The sequence below is a fragment of the Pinus tabuliformis genome, chromosome 1_1 (assembly GCF_031772625.1).
Source record: "Pinus tabuliformis cultivar Carrire ecotype Pingquan chromosome 1_1, CPIR1, whole genome shotgun sequence".
NCBI lineage: Eukaryota > Viridiplantae > Streptophyta > Pinopsida > Pinales > Pinaceae > Pinus > Pinus tabuliformis.
Window position 1 is genome coordinate 572,249,261 of NC_142297.1, and position 2,526 is coordinate 572,251,786.

General features: G+C 38.0%; 1 protein-coding gene across 1 annotated transcript; it reads left to right on the forward strand.

Moving 5' to 3' along the window:
- Positions 1-1,231: 1,231 nt before the first annotated feature.
- On the forward strand, positions 1,232-2,149 carry LOC149214467 (L-gulonolactone oxidase 2-like). Its single transcript, XM_089389402.1, has 3 exons — positions 1,232-1,476; positions 1,560-1,729; positions 1,863-2,149. Exons 1-3 carry the CDS (start codon positions 1,232-1,234, stop codon positions 2,147-2,149), a joined length of 702 nt encoding a protein of 233 aa, XP_089245528.1.
- The last annotated feature ends 377 nt before the right edge of the window (positions 2,150-2,526 follow it).

Below are 2,526 nucleotides of genomic sequence, written 5' to 3' on the forward strand. Positions count from 1 at the left end.
TGCAAAATTCTTTTTTAGTGTAAAACTTAAGGAAAAATTTGCACATTGAGAGATTTGATTTCTCTTGATACTTAGATCCATGGTTAAGATTGATCTATGCTCTTATATATATACTACATTTTTGTTTAATATATTTATAATTTTTTTAATTCAATTTTAAAATGCGATCTCAATAGTATTGATGATTAATGATTATATATAGAATATATATATTTTTTTAATGGTAAACAATAATTTTTATATATTTATTAATTAAATATGAAATTCTAATATAATAATTATGAATATAAATATTACTTATATTTATATGATGAATTATATATATATATATATATATAAATAAATTAAATTTATTATCCGTTCACCAGATATTATGCAATCAATATTGTGTTGACTTTTAATTAATCTATTGTTGACTAAAAATTGAACCAACGTTTTACAAAATCTACATTACAAAACAAATGATTTATTTTTAAAAATTAAAAAATTCTATTTATTTAGGTAATTTATTTTTAAAAATTAAAAAATTCTATTTAGGTATTTAGGTTCTTAATTTTTGAGAAGCCTTGAGTTTTATTTCGCAATGATGATTTCCGTAAAGTTTTGGTCATGTCAATCTTGCATTACTTTCTAGCGTTACAAATGGTCATTATGCATGGGAGGAAGCTAAACGACACTTTTTTCTTGGCATGAATCCGACAAAAATTTAAGGATGATTAGGCGTTGATTATTATCCAAATTCGTTGCATTGGAAAATCAGGGTGGGACCATTCTTTTCCGGAATTATTAAGCCGATAGGCTTTTTATCGTGAGGTTCCTCCTTATGACACTGTAGCAGATTCATTAGCCTTCAAAAAATATACAATTTCGATGGTGTGATTGACCGTGGGCCTCCGATCTCCGATGGGTAATATGTACAACGTCCACGCAACCGCTATCGATTCTTTTAATTGCCAGAAACGCGAGTTTGACATTTCCGACTACCACATCTTGGGACGGAGTGTCGGCAGTTGGGTCTGTGAGCACCGGTGCCCATGGCAGTGGCCTTGTAGGCAAGTGTTATGCCATTAACGAATATGTCGTGGGACTGCGCCTGGTTATCCCTGCGCCCGTGTCTGAGGGGTATGCGAAGGTCATTGAACTGACAGAGAAGGATGAAGATCTCAAGGCCGCTAGATTCACGTTGGGAACTCTGGGGGCCATCTCCAAGATTACCTTCGCTGTGTAGCCCATGTTCAAGCGTTTCGTTTCCTTGAGCCTGAAGGATGACGGTGGATTAGAGGATCGTCTCGAGAACTTCCTCAGGGGATATGAGTTTGCAAACGTTTATTGGTATGTTGGCCATGGGAAGGCCTTCATGGGAAAAATTGATAGAGCTCCCGTAGATACGCCTAGCAATGGGGTTAACAAGGTTGCGTACCAGCCCACCACGATCTTCAATGTCGAGAAAAGCACTTCAAACTGTGAGAGTACAGTGTATATATTTATTGAATAAAGGAGAATCACTATACTAATGATCAAATTTTATATATCTTTAGAGTTCTTCATTGATATTGTAGGAATGCAGACGAGACCATTCAAGCAACGAAAGACGCAAAGAAGCTGTGTAACATGACCATGACATCGATGGACAACCGAGTCATCACTGGCGACGGGTTTTTGAATGACGGGGTTCATTTCACAGGGTATGCCGTGGTCGGATTCAACCATCTAATGGTCACCTTGGGCGGTTGCGAACACTACTGTCGGAAGCACGACAACCAGTCGAGCTGCACAACCTGGCATATCGTAGACAAGAACTAGTTCATCTGCTCCTGGGATACGCTAGCGCGAGGAATATTGACGTTCGATACGAAAATCAGAGTCTCCTCTCTCAAGCTCGAGAAGCCATCCTGGACGTGAAGAAAATCAGAGCTCTGAATCCACAAGCTCTTTGTGCGCTCTGAGGGTGGGAATTGTTATGCGGACGATTAAGAAATTGGAGGCAGCTTATTTAGGCCCGGTCGAGGACGTTGTGACATTTGAAATAATTTACCATCGGTCTTGGCAGGCCTATGTTTCGACAGGGGACATGGATGTTTATGAGGAGAAAATTACGGTGGGAGTCTGCCTTCTCAGAAGCTTTCGCCGTTCGAACAGGCGATCTTGATTTATGAAGGCAGACGCTAAAGAGTGTACATGTACACTCTGCATATTTTGTTAATTTTCCTACCTTTAAATTTTTGCTTTTAAAAAATCCCGAGTAATTGCTTAGCCTTTAAAGTTATTATTTTCATAAAATTTTAGACTTCTCATAGTACTGAATCCACTTATGAAGGCCAGCGCTGGCCAAAAAGGCCATCACGATTCAGGTAGACATAGAATTAAAATGATTCAAAACAATGTCTTTTGAGGCTGTAGTTCGAGTACCTTGAATCTACCTTTAAGCTTGACAGGGCCACCCTTCTGTGACACATTTCAACTATTATTTAATAAGAGCCTCCCTCTGCTTTTCAATCACAGGGAATGCCAGCCAGAGCAGATATG